Consider the following 16,816-nt stretch of genomic DNA (forward strand, 5'->3'; position numbering starts at 1 on the left):
GTTAACTGTGAAAGAAAAGAAATGAAGTGAAGAGGAGTGAAATGGAAGGAAGCTTGATCATTCCAATTTGGAAGGAAAGTTTGAAGGGAAAATTAGGCTAAATGTATGAATTCCCTTCCATCCACTTCTTTTATACTAAAACTCTGGAACACCAATTTCATTTAAATCTTTTCTCTTCTCTCCAAACTTTGGAGTCTGGAATTAACAAACATTCGAGTACAGATAAAATGATGATTACACCAAACAATTAGTACAAGATAATAAATAGATCCTAACAATTTCACAAATGTAAATTATATCGTAGAGTTGACAGGTGTAAAATTGAAGAATAAACACGCTTAGAGGAAAATTAGGGTTTATGAAAAAACTTTAATTACGTACCTTTGATCTTTGAGGAAGAAGAGATTACATGTCGAATGGGATTCAATTGTCAATCGTGCGTAATGTTAGGTCACCCGACTAACAAACAAAATTAGTACTCCTTCCCTCCCAGATATCTATTGTAGTCGCACAAAAAACACAAAGCAGTGACACATGTATTTTTTCTGTCCAATTCTACCACTTACTTTTTACCCAATTTTTTTTTGTTTTACTTGTATGTTGTATGGCACAAAAGAAATTTATCACAATATTTCTTTTCATTTATGAAAGTGAACAATTAATTTGGGACATCAATAAAAAAAATATGGACAATATATATGAAACAGAGGGAGTAACTGCATTTGAGTTACTAGTATATACGGGTCGGGTTTTTAAGACCAAAGATTCGAATAGTGTTTTTTGATGAGCTTAATTAAGTTCAACAAATCTCTAGATATGATGATTAGTAGTACGATATTAACCACTATAGTAGAATGTGATTGATATTTCTAACTCACTTTTTGATAAATCCACACAAGAGTTAATGTATTACAAAAACTTTTTGATTGAATATAGTAAAGGGTGTTTCTAAAAGATAGCATGTAATATGTGTGGATATATAAAAAAATAAAATTTAGAATTATCACTACTCATAGTAGAATAGAATATAGAAAAAAAAATAATCAAATTTTACAAACACCTAAAATATTACTGTAATTGGACAAGATAGTGGATGATTTGATGATAAGAATCATTATATTGTACTTGGAGCTCTTTCAATGAACTTATATTTTAGGTAATGATATATCTACTCACATTTTTTAAATATGTATTGTATATTTGTACTGTACACGTCTGCAGTGCAAAGTATGAGTGGATCTATCAAATTTATAAGTGAATTTATCGTTGGCCATTTTATAAACGTGTTATACATTTATAATAAACTAGTGTACATCCCTGAATTCGCAACTAGTGTACATCCCTGAATTCGCGAAATTAATAAGTAACGGATAATTATAAGTAGTAATTGATATGGTGATTCGGTGGTGATCCGGTGCTCCGAGAAGTGATCTGGTGGTGGTCTAGTGGTGTTCCGGTAGTTCAGTGGTGTTCTGTTGGTCTGGTGGTGTTTTGGTGGTCTTTAGGTAGTCTGGTGGTGGCCCGTTGGTCCAGTTTCAGAGTCTGGTTTTCTAGTGGTGGTTCGCTTTTCCGATGGTGGCCTGTTTTTTAGGTGTTCCAGTGGTGGTTTGTTGGGAATTCGGTGTTTCGGTAATTTTTTGATGTGTATATATATATATATATATATATATATATATATATATATATATATATATATATATATATATATATATATATATATATATATATATGTGTGTGTGTGTGTGTGATTTCACAAGATAGTTACGATCTACCATGGACTTCATAAAAGTGCTTTTGAAAGTCATCATATAACAATTATACAATAACAATTAGAAGTAAAGGCATAAGAAAAGGTACAAAGTACAAAAAGTAAGATTCGTTTCATTTTTTTGCCAAAAAAAAAAACGAAAAGTAAGATTCAAAGCTTCAAAAAAGTCAACGCCTAACAGTGATAACCTACATTTTCATGGAAAGTTTTCATTGATCTAGCGAAGACAAACATCTTCAAGTTGGCACTTCTATAGCAGCCACCGTCTTCAAGTTGGCATGATCTGCATAGACATTGGACAACGAACATAACCATAAAAATGGATGAAATTGAGCGAGACCAAAAGCAGCTAAGCTTGCAGAGTTTAATCAGACAAGCAACAAGTTCAAAGACACCATGATGTAAGTAGAAAAACTTTTGTTAGCACTTCAGTTGTGTAACTGAATAAATTATGGTTAATGTTTTGCATAAATTAGAATATGCAACTTCTATGTACACCAAATGATATTAGAACATATAGTATGAAGAAAAAGAATGAGACAGTTATGTAACCAGGATACTTTCAAAAACAGCACAATGCTTAATAGTTGGATTTATGAATAAGCGCGCAGCCGCTGCATATAAAAAATACGTACCTCACCTGGGCAGGTGGTTCACAGCTCATGGCATTGGGTTGTTGATACTTGAGTTGAGGTCGAGGGTGTAGGAACCTGACATTAATTATAAACATGTTAGAAAGCCAGATTACTGGATTACAACTGTGAAAGTTAAGGTCCCATTTGGTTATAAATGGGTCGAGTTTTATTTCCAGCATATATAATAGAACAATATGAAGAAAAAAAAAGAAAGAATCAGACTGAGTAACTAAATTGGTTTGTCTTACAAGTTACAATTTGGGTTTCAAATAAAAGACTTTTTTATTTGCAAATTGCAAGGAGATTTCATTTTTCATTTAAAGATGTTAGGAATATTTTTCTCACAACATAGTAAAGTAATCATTATGCTAGCCTTAAATGATGACTGTAAATTGGGAGAAAGCACAGATCAGAACCATTTCCAATTGAAGAGAGGAAAGTTATTACCGATGGTCAATTTTTTGGGTTAAGGATGTGAAAAAAATGGGAGATGGAAGGAATTAATTAGGTTGGTGAAAGTTGGGAGTTGGCCGGAAAAATTAAAATACACCGGTTGGAGACGTTGGGCATGAGTGCTGTAAAGCAATTTCTAATCACTAATACTAATACTAACATTTTCTTATGTGATCTTATAACTCAATAATAACTTCCAAAAAAAAATTATTAAAAGGATGAACCAATCCTGACTCCACCTGGCTTAAGCCCCTACTAAATATGAAGCGATTCAACCAAACCCCATAACCCACACATATAACCTGCAAGTCTGTAACTAAGGACAGACAGATTCAAATATGAAATAAATAAAAAACTCACAATCGTTGAAGAAGATGATGTTTGTGATGGCAGAGGATGTCTGGTGCTGGAAACAACTTGAGATATTGAAGACCTAAACGCACCAATAATTTTGGTTTTTGAGGCCTGAAGAGCACTCAGTGCTTCTACTTGTTCAACCTGACGAGCAATCAGTGGTTCAAGAGCATCCATCATTTTATATACAAAATCCTTGAGTGATGCTTGACGGGTAATTAGTGCGGTTGCTTGTGCTACTACTTGACCATGCTGCCTATAATACGCTACCATATGTTCCCTATGTCTTTTAGGCAAGATACATAATAAACATCTGATCTGCATCGTCTTTGAAATCAAGGGTTCAAGATCGTTAACTAATTGCATTAACATATCCACAATATCTCTCAATCTAGACACTATCTCCTCTATTTGAACCCTCTCAGAAGATTCAATTTGGGTCTCTTTTTTCTTGGTCCATATTTTTTGTATATCATTCAAAAGGTTCTCGATAACTACCTTTTTCTCAGTAATTATACTGTCCTGCTCTAGTAATGCTTTTAGTTTCCTCAGAAGATCTTCAATGTCTGCCTTTATCTGCTCCTTCACCTCTTTCTCTTTCATTGCTTCTGTATGTTGTTCCTGCATGCAAGTTAAGTAACTTGAGACAAGGTATCCCTTGAGTTACTCTTGTTATTAAGACAAAAGGTCCATAGGAACACTCTATTATTCAATCAGTTTCATGCAGTTGAAAATCACACACAGTAATATAATCGATACGTGGAAAGTACAAATAAATAAAATGATGAAAGTACCTTTACGGTGAATGTGGCAGTTGGGGATTTCTCAAGCAAGAACTTTCTAGCTTCAGTAGATATATTAACCTTGCATGTATCCCTTGTCCCACAATCTACTTTCAAGCTAATCAAGTTGCTAAATGGCGAAGGCTGACCAGATACTAACTCCGGGAATGAGGAAATACACTGCACATATAATAAAGATTATTTATGCATACAAAGATTAATTATGCATATAAATAAATAAACAAGTTCTATACCCGTTCACCTTTCAAAGATCTTGAATAGCACGGCTAATGAAAACCACACATTATATATAAATATGGAAAAAACTATGCATACAGATCTACTTCATTTCTGTTCAATTGTAATAACCAACTCTAATTATGTATGCTAAGAAAATGGTATCAGTACTCATGTAAGAATAATGTTAACATATCATTAAAGCCCATACTAGATCACCGTACCTCAACAATGTCCACGTTAAGCGTCAGAAATCTGACACTACGTAGGTCCTGAAGCAAGTTAATAATACCACGAGCCTCTTCCTGCATATATGGCTGATTTGAAAAATATATGGACAAGCTGATAGTTACTTTGTTCACAGAATGAAAACACTTTTTAAACCACTGTGGAGGATCGTAACCTTTGTAGTAGAATGACGAAAATCCTGATTGAATATTCAAGTCCTTAATTGAGCAATCAATTATAGTTAGACTCTCAAGTTGAGGTGCAATCACATTGATAGCATTTGAGTCTGTGTCATTAATAACTCTAAGTCTGAGATTAGAAAGTCGGGGGGTGTTAATGTCAAAAACCTTAGCCATTACCGTAACACGTTCTAAAGTGAGGTCACCGACTTGATTAAATAAATATGGGAACTGTATTTAATTTTTTTTACTCGTCGTATTTGTTAATTGTCAGACTATTTGTAGTGATTGGGGGTCTGCGGTGAATTGATTTTGTTGGATCACAGCCTTAGGGATTGCAATGGATACCCGATCAAGTGGATATCCATCCGATCCACCCGATTATTCGTGAATATGGACGATCTAAATGGATATGAACGAAAAAATTTCATCTACGGATGAACCCGCTTTCACCCGAAATAACTAAATATATAAATTTATCACTCAAATTAGTATCATTTATGTAGTGATAGTTCATTAATTATATTCATATTCATCTTTCGTTATATTTTCTCTAAAAATATAACTTTATTCTTATATTTTATTTTGTTTAATTTATTTAAATGTATTTATCGTACTTTGATGGTTTAAATGTGATTTCATGTAATTAAAAGTAAGCAACTTACATGTCGATATCTTTACACATTTAATAAGCTATTTATTGAATATTTGTTATATAGATTAGTAAAAATGTGACTTTCGGTCGCATAAACTATTAAAAAATATTACTTTTGATCGTATATAATGAACCACCGCTTATAATTGTTAAAAATAAGATAAATCTAAACGGATATGGATAATTATCCATTAACCCGCTTCACCCGACGGATATGGATATGGATGGATGAAAACTAAAAAAAATAAATGGATATGGATATGGATACGGCCTCATCCGTCCATATTCGATCCATTGCCATCCCTAATCACAGGTCCTAACAATTCAAATGAAAAACAAAATACGGAATATAATTTATTTTTGTGTCGTGAATTTGCAAAAAAAAATAAAGAGCAAATGATATGCGTAGGACTACATGGCTACGGCTGCATCTTTTCATTCACATTAAAGTGGATATAAATAACTAAAACAAAGAGATATTCTAGCAACTAACTAGCACACGTTTTTTTATGGACCCATTATCAACCCACATTCCTAAACTGATTGTAACGACCCTGGAATTTCCAACGTTTATTTATTAATAATTGTTATTATTAATACTTGTGATTAAACGAATGTATGTTATTACATTTACATGTTGCCATGATTACCCGTACTTGACTTTAATTGCCCGAAACGTCTTTGTGACACACGAAACTTACACGAATAATATTTTCAAGTATTATTTACATTCATGATTAATTTTATTAATCATTTTGATTAACTAAGACTATTAGTTAGTTACTTGGGCTTTAATTGGTTTAACTTGTGATTTATGGAACTTGAGCTTGTTTAAAGTTAATGGACTCATGATTAGGAGCTTATAGGCCCACCCTACATTTTAAATGGACTTAATTAGCCCATAAGACTTGTAACTATTACTTGTATATGGTAACTAGTTAGTTAAGGAGATAAGAATCTAGTTTGTCCATAATCCCCATGAACTAACACCAAGTATCCAACTTTTAAGACTTTTCATCTAAGTAACCAACAAACAAATCCTTCCCCTCTTCCTTTTGCTGCCGACCGTGGGCTTCTTCCATGGGGGAGTGGGTTTTATTTTCAAACTTTGATTTATTTCTTACTTGTAGCCTTCACATGTTCATTACACTTCACACACACCTTACTTTCTTCCAACTTTTCTCTCTTTCTCTCAAGTTCTTGTAAGCATTATGAACTTCTTTTCTTCCTTTTCTTTTCTTACAAAACCGTGACATATTCACCTCTAATCATCATCATCATTTGTTGTTTGATACTTGTTGCTCATTGTTGTTAGTTACTTGTCTTTGTTAGTTAGTTACTTACATGTTATTATGAATCAAACTCACTAGTTTGTTCATCACTTTATCTTGTATTAACAAGAACATTCAAGAACTAAACTCTCTAGTTTAGGTTCTACATATACTTTCTTTAAAGATTGCAAGTTCATGTGTTGATTAAAATCATACTTGTGATTCATAAAGTAAACTTCAAGTTTACATTCTTAAAGATCAAACTTTGGTTTGAATCTTTAAAAGTATGAACAACCATGAACAAATTACATGTTTACTTAGTTTACTTCTTCATTCTTGCACTTTAATTTCATGTAACTAGTTTAAATGGTCAAGTACTACAAGTTAGTCTTGATCTCATTAATCTTGAACTAAAAGTTAACTTTGAAAGTTCAAGAACATGTAAATAAGTTTTCTTTAAATATAACTTTGTATACTTATGCTTGATCTAGACTTTTGGGTCTTGGATCTTCAAGATCTAACTAAGAACTATGTTCTACATTTTAAGATCTTGATTAGTTAGTTTACTTTCAAGTTTATAGTTCTACATTACTTTCATATTTCATGTATGTGTTAAAACTAAGACTTTGATGTAACTTTGGTTCATCAAAACACTTACAACTCTTAAGTGAAGTTGTGCTACATGTCTTAGACTTGCACAAGGGTTATGATGGTCAAAACTTGGTAAATATGATGTAAACACATCAATGAGTTGTACACTTGAAGCTATAGGCATCAAGGATGAGAACCATGATGAACATCAAACACCAAACCCACTGGAACCCATTATTTTTCTGCTTACTGTTCTCTGCCTACTGTTTTGCTGTTTCTGTAACAGACCAGTAGACCTGGGCTACTGAGACCTTAATTTTCAGATAGATATTTTCGAGTAGATAACTTTTCATATAGGACTCGTCTTAATCCGAGTTACGGTTTAGAATTTATGGCCCTCCGATCGTCACTATGTCCTTTAACGTTGTGCAGAAATTTCTGACCTACTCGCACTTAGACCGTTGCCACGGTCAAACGAAGACGAGTTTGCTTCTGTAAATTTTACCACACTTAAAGGACTCATATACGGAGCCATGGCCACTGTTCTCACCTTAATTCAGTAAGGGTAGAGGCCGTGGTGAGTGATCGAAGTCAGCTTTTGTTTTAAACTACTTTCATGAACGAAACCTACTTTACACCTTTTGTTAAATGATGAATGATGATGACCCTTAAGACCTTATTTACATACTTTTATACCTATTAAGACGATTTACTGACTTAGTACTATTTGCCTTAGGTTGAGGACCTTCGGACCGATTACTTGCACACCTTTTCCGAACTGACTTTACGACTACATTATCATTGTGAGTTATAGCATTCCCTTTTTACTTTAACTTATTTTGGGAACTGAGAATACATGCGGATTTTATGTTTTACATACTAGGCACGAGTACTTAAACTTATATATGTGTGGGTTATACAACGGCATAAACATTCCCTTTAGCTCGGTAACGTTTAATCATTGGTTTTTGAACCATGAACGCGAATCTTAGATATGGATCCATAGGGTTTGACATCCCCACTCGGGCTAGTAGCGCTAGCATTTAACGAGTGTTTAATACTGTGACGATCGCTCCAAATCCATATGGACGAACACGTCATTAATTGATTTCATTGCGAGGTATTTGACCTCTATATGATACGTTTTATAAACATTGCATTCTTTTGAAAAGGCGCACCATAAATGAATATTTAAATCAAAGGTTTTCGACATATGATGATTTTTACATATAGACAATCACCATAAATAATAGTTTACAACAGTATTTCCGTTGACAATGCAGTCAAAATAAGATACATGGTGATGATTTGGTGAATGCAACGTTTCCTTGAAAATATGTCATGTAAGACTCCATGCACATAGCTTGTCTAACATCTAAGCAAACAGCGGAAGACTTCTAGGGAACCTGAGAATAAACATGCTTCAAGTGTCAACACAAAGGTTGGTGAGTTCATAGTTTTAATATTACACATAATCCGTATATCAATGTGGATTACAAAAGTTCAGTTGTTTCATTCAAAACGTTTATCATTATGTTTTAAATAAAAGGTGGACCACAAGATTTCAGTTGTTTCATCCGAAACGTTTATCAATCGGTTCTACAAAATTGAGCACCCTGGTAACTAAACTTTAACGTATATATAATTTGTACCCTTTGTATAATCATCTTAATAATACACGCAAACCAACGTGTACGCTTCTCAAATAGCATACGTCCGTTAAAAGGCTAGCGCTCTAGCTCGGACGGGGATGTCAAGCCCTATGGATCCATATACTACTACTCGCGCCCACCAGTTCTTATAACTGGCAGTTACTAGTTACCAAAGCTAAGGGATTTTCGGTTCAAACTCAGTGTAGAATTTAGTATGTACTTGTATCTACTGCGTTTAAAATAAAGTGCATGTATTCTCAGCCCAAAAATATATATTGCAAAAGCAATTAAAAAATGGATCAATGAAACTCACACAAAATCAGTTTTAGTATTTGTATCCATTTAGTAAAACAGTTTATAAAACTGCGCATGTATTCTCAGCCCAAAAATATAGTTTGAAAAAGGGATCATATGAAACTCACTGTTTAATATTGATATACAATATTGTAGGAAAGCATGTAGACGCATCGGAGATAATAACACGAGGTTTGATTCACAAAAATACCCCCGAACATTACCCATAACCTCCTTGGCAATAACCCATATTTTCCTTAGCTCTAGCTCTCTCGGAAACTCGTTTTGAAAATTACTTGGACAGTACTCCGTCGTAATATTTTATGTACATTATTATTTTTGTATCGCAAAAATAATAATACTAATAATAAGATTAATAAGATTAATAATAATCTTAATAATAATAATAATAATAATAATAATAATAATAATAATAAATATTATACGGAGTAATATATATTTGTGTATGTGTGTTTTATTTTTCATTCGAGCAAAACACCTGAATTTATAGTACCTGGCCTGGAATCTGGAGTCATGCGACTCGCATGGAAATGGCCTTCTGGCCATGCGACTCGCATGAGGACCAGGGACAGCTCACATTGTTTTGGCTCCTAGCTTGTCGACATAATATAAAATAAATATAAATATAATATATATAATTTAAATTAATTAATTATATATTATATTAAATTCACGTGCATAGTTGACTTGTAATTTTTGTTCCGATAAGTCGTACGTTGTCACTCGACTTATGTCCCGGTTCCGGTTTTTCGAACGCCCTTTCGTACGCTGAGAAAACTTGTACTTTACGTTTCGTGAATCGTACCTTTGTCAAAATATAGTCTTAAATCATCCATAAAATATACCACTGTAGCAAAGTTACGGTAGCAAAGGCAATTTTTACTGTAGCAATTCACTGTAGCAAAGTCAATTTCACTGTAGCAAATAGTGATTTTCAAAAACACTGTAGCATTTTGGGTACTGTAGCAATTTGAAATGTTACTATCGTTTACTAAATAACTTGAAATTATATATATGTATATATCTTTTTAATATATATAAATCAGTTTTTTTAAATACACATTGGAAGTTATTTATAAATAAATTTTAATAATAAATATTTCAACTTATCATATATATTCAAATAGATATTTAAACCAATAAGTTTAATGTACGGTATCAGACAATTAATACATTGTTACCTTTTCATGTTATAGTATATATGTATCTATTTACATATAATTGTTCGCGAATCGTCGAAAACAACCGAAGGGTATTTAAATATATAAAAGTAATTCAAAAATTTTGAGATTCAGTTTTACAGACTTTGATTATCGTGTTGGAAATGTTAATCATACAAAGATTAAGTTTAAATTTAGTCGAAATTTCTGGGTCATCACAAATACTTTGTATACATACGCACTTGCCAAGTGTACTTTCAGGGGGTATAAACGTTAAGTTAGTTACCAAGTGCCCACGGTTAACATATACTTTATCATACTATTTTGAAACGCTCTTTGTAGCACTGAAATCTCATGGCCTACCTTACATACTGTTATACTTAAACTATAGCTCACCAACCTTTGTGTTGACGTTTTTAAGCATGTTTTCCTCAGGTGCTTGAGGTTAGCTTCCGCTGTGTACTAGTCGTGCTGTAGACACCCGCTGCTTAGAGTTGTCGTCGCATGAACTACTTTATCTTGCATTCATACTTTACTACTTTTGAACTATGACTTGTAACGACCGTTGTGGTCACATACACTTATTATTTGCTTCTACTTAGTGAAGCATGCTTTTGGATTGTAAAACATTCGATGTTGGATTAGACATCACTTTATTTATGAATGCAAACTCTTTTTGAAAACGCATATAGTACTTAACCTTGTAATGATCCTGTTGTTGATGATTCGTACACGATGGTTTTGTACGGGGCATCACACTTGTGGTTGTTGCTAAATACCAATTCAGAAAACTACCGACTCAAATATTAATTAAACTTATAACATCTAAGTAAATATTAATTAATCAAAACTTAGCATAAAATGTTGTCCAAACATTGTGATATAACCGATTAAATCCAACAGATTTTTGTACCTTTTTGTTGACTAGAACGTTGATTTTGTTGTGTAGTGGTAGTGTGGTGTTTTGATATGGGTTAGGAGTATTGTGATGATATGTTAAAATATAATTGGTTAAGTATTAAAAGGAGTAAAAATAAGATTTTTAAAATAATAAAAATTAATAAAATTGCAACCCACTCCGTTGATTCTTTAGTTGCAGGGCAAAGAAGGCCTCAAAAAATGCCCCATCCCACACATTGATACACCATAAATTGGTGTTGGTTGCTTGCCACCTAGGCTTGCCACGCCCCCAAACTTAACCGATACAATCGGTCTTATGGAAAATATCCCGCCATCTGTTATTGGAATTGGTAACGATATCGACACAACACGGGTCGAGTTGGGACGTGAAATTAGGTTTTAGTTTTGAATAGTACTGTTTTTATGGATAACGGTGAAATTATATCGGGGGAAAAAATGAAAACTTTATAACCGAACACTTTCATCATACAATGAAAGAGCCAACAAAACCAACAATTATAAAGAAAAATCAACGAGCTTCGAAACTAGAAAATGATATAACTTTACTACATGCTATTTACGAGCGAGTCACGATCCACGAGAATGGTCTGCATCCATTTCTTCAGCGGCGGAACTTAAACTCGACTACAGAAGGGGCGAGTCTAAAAATTTAATAAATTTTTCATTGTCAGGCGAACACTAAAAAAAACCTTATTTTTTGGTAAAAAAAAAATTTTTTAGTGTAAAATTTTTTTTCCCGTTAAATCCAGGGGGACGGATACCCACTTTGGGTTGCTCTATGTTCCGCCACTGCATTTCTTGTTTCTCTCCATGCACTTTTTGTTAGGAAATATGGATTGTCCAATAAAACTAGAATCATGAATTACTTTCTCAATAGAGTATTTCGCCCCTATGGGTCTTGGGTTGCACGAAATCAATATTGGGATAAGACTAGTTTTAACAATCTTTTTCAAGACCAAGAAAAATTGTCCTTGCAAAAGTATAATGCAGGAAATGTTTGCTAGAATGATGAGAGTGTGAGAGAGGAAAAAAAATCTGAAACCTTTTTCTCAAATGAATGTGCATTTTATTTATAGTTGACCAATGTGTGAATCAAGAGGCACAACCTTTCATAAGTGACCATAATGAAATGGTACACCTCTTGGGAATCAACACCACTTATTTGGTGTCTAAATATGTTGTTTCAATGATAAAAACCGTTCCAAAGTGACCAGAAAAAGCCAAGCAACGTTTTGAACCAACATGCCTTTTGGATCAAAAGGCACCCTTTCAGATTCCAGGCTACAAGTCGCGCCGCGGCCTTACACCATACCTAACGTCCACTAGTTTGGCAAAATTCGGTAACCAATTCTGCCTTGGGGCCGCGTTGCGCCTCATATGGCCGCGGTGCGGTGTTGTGATGACCCGAAATTTTCTGACCAAATTTAAACTTAATCTTTGTATGATTAACATTTCCGACACGATAAGCAAAGTCTGTAAAACTGAATCTCAAAATTTTTGAACTACTTTTATATATTTAAATACCCTTCGGTTGTTTTCGACGATTCGCGAACAATTATATGTAAATAGATACATATATACTATAACTTGAAAAGGTAACAATGTATTAATTGTTTGATACCGTACATTAAACTTATTGGTTTAAATATCTATTTGAATATATATGATAAGTTGAAATATTTATTATTAAAATTTATTTATAAATAACTTCCAATGTGTATTTAAAAACTGATTTATGTATATTAAAAAGATATATACATATATATAATTTCAAGTTATTTAGTAAACGATAGTAACATTCGTTTATTGATTCGATTGATATTTAGATAAGTTAACTAAAGCGTTTAAGATGAACCGGTAAAACACTAATTTGCTACAGTATTTTCAAATTGCTACAGTACCCAAAATGCTACAGTGTTTTCGAAAATCACTATTTGCTACAGTGAATTGTTATAGTAGAAATTGTATTTGCTACAGTGAATTGCTACAGTGAAAATTGACTTTGCTACAGTAACTTTGTTACAGTAAAACACTATTTTAAAATGTATTTTAACAAATATCGAGACAATGATTTATAGAAGTAAATGACCAAAACACTCAAATGTATAAGTTATATTTCGAGTGATATAATTTAGGGATAATTTAAGGCTATATTTTGACTAAGGTACGTGTCCCAAAATGTAATGTACAAGTTTTCTCAGCGTACGAAGGGACACTCGAAAAACCGGAACCGGGACATAAGTCGCGTAACAACGTACGACTTATCGGAACAAAAATTACAAGTTAACTATGCATGTGAATTTAATATAATATATAATTAATTATATAAATTAAATATATTATATATATTATTAATTATTATGTCGACAAACAAAAATACAAAAAAAATGTGAGCTGGATTTTGGGGCCATGCGATCGCATGGAAAATAGGCATAAAACCCATGCGATCGCATGGGGTCAGATTTCAGGAAAGGTCTATAAATTGAATTCGTTTTTGCTCAGTTTACACACTTATTACTCCGTATTTATTTTATTTAAATTATTATTATTATTATTATTATTATTATTATTATTATTATTATTATTATTATTATTATTATTATTATTATTATTATATTATTAAATTATTATTAATCTTAATATTTTAGTAATATTATACATAAAATATTACGACGAGGTTATGAGCATGTCGCTTTTAAAAATGAGTTTTACGAGCGGGATAGAACTAAGGAAATTATGGGCTATTGCCAAGGAGGTTATGGGTAATGTTCGGGGATATATTTATGAATCAAACCTAGTGTTTATCATCTCCGTTACGTCTACGTACTTTCCTACAATATTGAATCTCAATATTAATACGTAAGTACTTATATTTTATCTATTATATATTAATAGTGTATCCATGTCTAGTACTCGAGTATATATATTTATACATGTTTGTATGCTAAATTTCGTCGTTAAACAGTTTATAATGAATCACGAATTAAATCCATATATTACTGGTAAAAGGTATATGATATACATGTTTTTGGAAAGCTGGCGAAAAATCGATAACTTTTCATTTAGACACCGAATAGTTTTGATGAACGGATTAAAAGATATGATCAACTGAATTATGATTGACGTTAATTGAAATTACTTTTGAATCTACAATTAAGATTTAAACAACTTGTTTACGAGATTGATAAAGTGAATTTTTAAATATTACCAACCGAGTAAATGAATCTTTATATAAGGCAAGTCTCATTTTATTAAACTATTGTCAAAATTGACTTTTTGAAACGACTTTGGATAACTTTTGTATGTCGATCTCGAGCATTAGGATTGTGATACACTATGACCTGACCTAGCTTGATACACATTTATTGACCAACATATGTTCTCTAGGTTGAGATCTACGATTCTTTGATATACCGAGTTTCAGTCACATTACGATGAATAACTGTATGTGCTGCTAAGGTGAGTTTCATTGATCCCTTTTTAATTGTTTTTGCAATATATATTTTTGGGCTGAGAATACATGCACTTTATTTTAAACGCAATGGATACAAGTACATACTAAATTCTACACTGAGTTTGAACCGAAAATACCTTAGCTTTGGTAACTAGTAACTGCCAGTTATAAGAACTGGTGGGCGCGAGTAGTAGTATATGGATCCATAGGGCTTGATATCCCCGTCCGAGCTAGAGCACTAGCCTTTTAACGGATGTATGCTATTTGAGAAGCGTACACGTTGGTTTGCGTGTATTATTAAGATGATTATACAAAGGGTACAAATTATATATACTTTAAAGTTTAGTTACCAGGGTGCTCAATTTCGTAGAATATTTTGATAAACATTTCGGATGAAACAACTGAAATCTTGTGATCCACCTTTATATACAGATTATACGAAACATTAAAACTATGAACTCACCAACCTTTGTGTTGACACTTGTTAGCATGTTTATTCTCAGGTTTCCTAGAAGTCTTCCGCCGTTTGCTTAGATGTTAGACAAGCTATGTGCATGGAGTCTTACATGACATATTTTTCAAGGAAACGTTGCATTCACCAAATCATCACCATGTATCTTATTTTGACTGCATTATCAACGGAAGTACTGTTGTAAACTATTATTTATGGTGATTGTCTATATGTAGAAATCATCAGATGTCGAAAACCTTTGATTTAAATATTCATTTATGGTGTGCCTTTTCAAAAGAATGCAATGTTTACAAAACGTATCATATAGAGGTCAAATACCTCGCAATGAAATCAATGAATGACGTGTTCATCCATATGGATTTGGAGCGATCGTCACAGGTGTAGTGCCTTGTTCCAAACCAGAAACAACCAAAGGTTCTGCCCCAGATTACAATAAGGCTCGTGGCGCGGCTTAGTCTGATTCTTAGTGAGTCAGCCATTTTCAAGCACTTATTCTTCCAAGCTCAACTATATACTAAGTGATCGGTTTTACTCTTTACGAACGTGTACTCCACACTTCCCAAAATTGTGTAGAGTATTAAACAATCACTTCCAAGTAATCCAATAACCTAAAACCTTGATCATGTTGGATCACACTAAAATCACCAACACTTTTATAGTCGAATGTAGTTTTACTTTCATTTAATACATTCACTTTCATGAAGAAATATAAGTAAAGAGTAAAACTGTAATGTGTATCTATTGTTTGAAATTTATTAATTTTTTTATTTATTTAATATTTTTTTTTTGCAAAAAACACTATATATATATATATATATATATATATATATATATATATATATATATATATATATATATATAGTAGAGAGATCAAATGAGAACTTTTTTGGTGTGAGAACCCTGAGAACTCAAAAATACACTGAAATTCCAGCAAAAAAGGGAAATTAAAGCAAAAATGAGACACGGCCGAACAAAAAAGGGGAAATTCGAGCAAAAAATGGGGTAGTCGAACAAAAAATGGGATAGTCGAACAAAAAAAAACATGGCCGAACAAAAAAAAAGAAATTCGAACAAAAATTTTGAATTAGAAAAAAAAATGTGTTCTACATTTTTGTATTCGAACAAAAAATTGTAGAACATGAGGGTAGTCGAACGAAAAATTGATATTCGAACAAAAATGTGTTCTACATTTTTTTTCTAAAAAAATAAAAATAAAAATAAATTTTTTTTTGCTCGACTATGATTTTTTGTTCGTCCGTGTTTTTGAATTTTGCTCGAATTTCATTTTTTTTGTTCGTCCGTGCCCCTTTTTGCTCGAATTTTAGTGTATTTTGAGTGTTTTTGGAGTTCCTAGAGTTCTCATACTAAAAAAGTTCTCACTAGATCCTCTCCATATATATATATATATATATATATATATATATATATATATATATAGAGAGAGAGAGAGAGAGAGAGAGAGAGAGAGACACACACACACACACACACAGAGAGAGAGAGAGAGAGAGAGAGAGAGAGAGAGAGAGAGAGAGAGAGAGGACTAGCCAACAAATTGATGGCTTGATCCAATTACAAAGCAAGACACCATCTTAATCTTTCAACGTATATATATGATCGATATGCACACTATCAAAGGTAATACACAAACCCATAAAGAGGCGTAAACATAAGCCTAACTAACATGTACGA

The 16,816-nt window shown here is 32.6% G+C and overlaps 1 protein-coding gene across 1 annotated transcript; it reads right to left on the reverse strand.

Annotated features, from left to right (window-relative positions):
- Nucleotides 1-1,902: 1,902 nt before the first annotated feature.
- Nucleotides 1,903-4,813, reverse strand: LOC139849987 (uncharacterized). The gene is made up of 5 exons (XM_071839590.1): nt 4,454-4,813; nt 4,005-4,172; nt 3,217-3,831; nt 2,404-2,478; nt 1,903-2,051 (listed from the first exon to the last, which is right to left on the reverse strand). Exons 1-4 carry the CDS (start codon nt 4,811-4,813, stop codon nt 2,422-2,424), a joined length of 1,200 nt encoding a protein of 399 aa, XP_071695691.1. The 3' UTR covers nt 1,903-2,051; nt 2,404-2,421.
- Between the last annotated feature and the right edge of the window lie 12,003 nt (nt 4,814-16,816).

This window comes from Rutidosis leptorrhynchoides, chromosome 5 (assembly GCF_046630445.1).
Source record: "Rutidosis leptorrhynchoides isolate AG116_Rl617_1_P2 chromosome 5, CSIRO_AGI_Rlap_v1, whole genome shotgun sequence".
In the NCBI taxonomy this organism is placed as follows: domain Eukaryota; kingdom Viridiplantae; phylum Streptophyta; class Magnoliopsida; order Asterales; family Asteraceae; genus Rutidosis; species Rutidosis leptorrhynchoides.

Bases quoted from the DNA above. Each gene is read 5' to 3' on its own strand.
- LOC139849987 (XM_071839590.1), bottom strand. From the start codon at position 4,813: ATGGCTAAGGTTTTTGACATTAACACCCCCCGACTTTCTAATCTCAGA. The intron at 4,173-4,453 runs GTACGGTGATCT...TTATATGTGCAG, and splicing joins TTAACGTGGACATTGTTGAG to TGTATTTCCTCATTCCCGGA. The intron at 3,832-4,004 runs GTACTTTCATCA...ACTTGCATGCAG, and splicing joins CTGCCACATTCACCGTAAAG to GAACAACATACAGAAGCAAT.